The 1,105-nt window shown below is 77.6% G+C and overlaps 1 protein-coding gene across 1 annotated transcript in view; it reads right to left on the bottom strand.

Moving 5' to 3' along the window:
- LOC112951560 (zinc finger protein 250-like) overlaps positions 1-1,105 on the bottom strand; it is a 9,539-nt gene that overhangs the window by 3,984 nt on the left and 4,450 nt on the right. The window contains exon 7 of the mRNA XM_026044268.1: positions 802-1,044. Coding sequence (XP_025900053.1) covers positions 802-1,044 — 243 coding nt within the window. The remainder of the gene's footprint in view (positions 1-801; positions 1,045-1,105) is intronic.

Here is a 1,105-nt window from a genome sequence, read left to right as displayed (position 1 = left end):
GCCCCCCCGGGGTGCCTGCCCCCCCAGCAGCGCCCCGGCCACCCCTCCCCAAGGACAGCAGAGCAGCCAGGGGACACCAGCGGCTCCCGCGCTTTATTGCAGCCTGGGACACGGGCACGGCCGCCAGCGCAGCCTCCACCCCGGCCGCGCGCGCCCTCCGTCCTGCAGCCCGTGCGGCCTCCATCCACCCCAGCCGCGCGCGGCCTCCGTCCTGCAGCCCGTGCGGCCTCCATCCACCCGGGCCCCGCGCGGCCTCCGTCCTGCAGCCCGTGCAGCCTCCATCCACCCGGGCCCCGCGCGGCCTCCGTCCTGCAGCCCGTGCGGCCTCCATCCACCCCGGCCGCGCGCGGCCTCCGTCCTGCAGCCCGTGCGGCCTCCATCCACCCCGGCCCCGCGCGGCCTCCGTCCTGCAGCCCGTGCGGCCTCCATCCACCCGGGCCCCGTGCGGCCTCCAGCCCCCGCCTCGCCCTGCGCCCAGGCCGCTCCAGCCTCTCTGCAGCACCGCTGTGACCCACACTGGCCCCGGGGGACCCGCGAGGTGGCCAGCGCCGCCACGGCCCCCTCATCCCGGCGCTCCCGACGCCAACCCGCGCTCCTTCCCACATGCAGGAGCCACCCGTCCTGCACGGACCCCCACTTAACCCCCCCCGGGGCCCGTCCAGCCCCTCGGGCAGCGGGACGAAGGCGAGCGCGGCCACAAGGTGCCAGAGCCCCCTTGGCACCTCATGAGCCCCTCTCCCCACGCGCAGCCCGCACCACGGGGCGCCCCGGCGGGCGCTAGCGCGGCCCGTCCGTCCCGGCGTGGCTCCTGCGGTGCAGGGCCAGGCTGTGGCGCTTCTTGAAGCTCTTCTGGCACTCGGGGCACTGGTGGGGCCGCTCGCGCGCGTGCGCGCGGTGGTGCCGCGCCAAGTCGGCGGCCCGGGCGAAGCTGCGGTCGCAGCAGGGGCACAGGACGAGGTGCTGCTCCGCGTGCATCCGCTGGTGCAGCTTCAGCACGCTCTGGCTGGAGAAGCTCTCCATGCACTCGCCGCAGGTGTAGGGCGCCTTGGCGGGCGGCAGCAGGAACGTGCCGGGCTCGCGCCACGCGGCGCCGCCGGGTCGGCCC

This window comes from Nothoprocta perdicaria, unplaced genomic scaffold (assembly GCF_003342845.1).
Source record: "Nothoprocta perdicaria isolate Ctin4 unplaced genomic scaffold, notPer1 scaffold_357, whole genome shotgun sequence".
NCBI classification, from domain to species: Eukaryota; Metazoa; Chordata; class Aves; order Tinamiformes; family Tinamidae; genus Nothoprocta; species Nothoprocta perdicaria.
The sequence above is the reverse complement of the archived record's forward strand: the minus strand, read 5'-3'. Positions and strand labels throughout refer to the sequence as shown.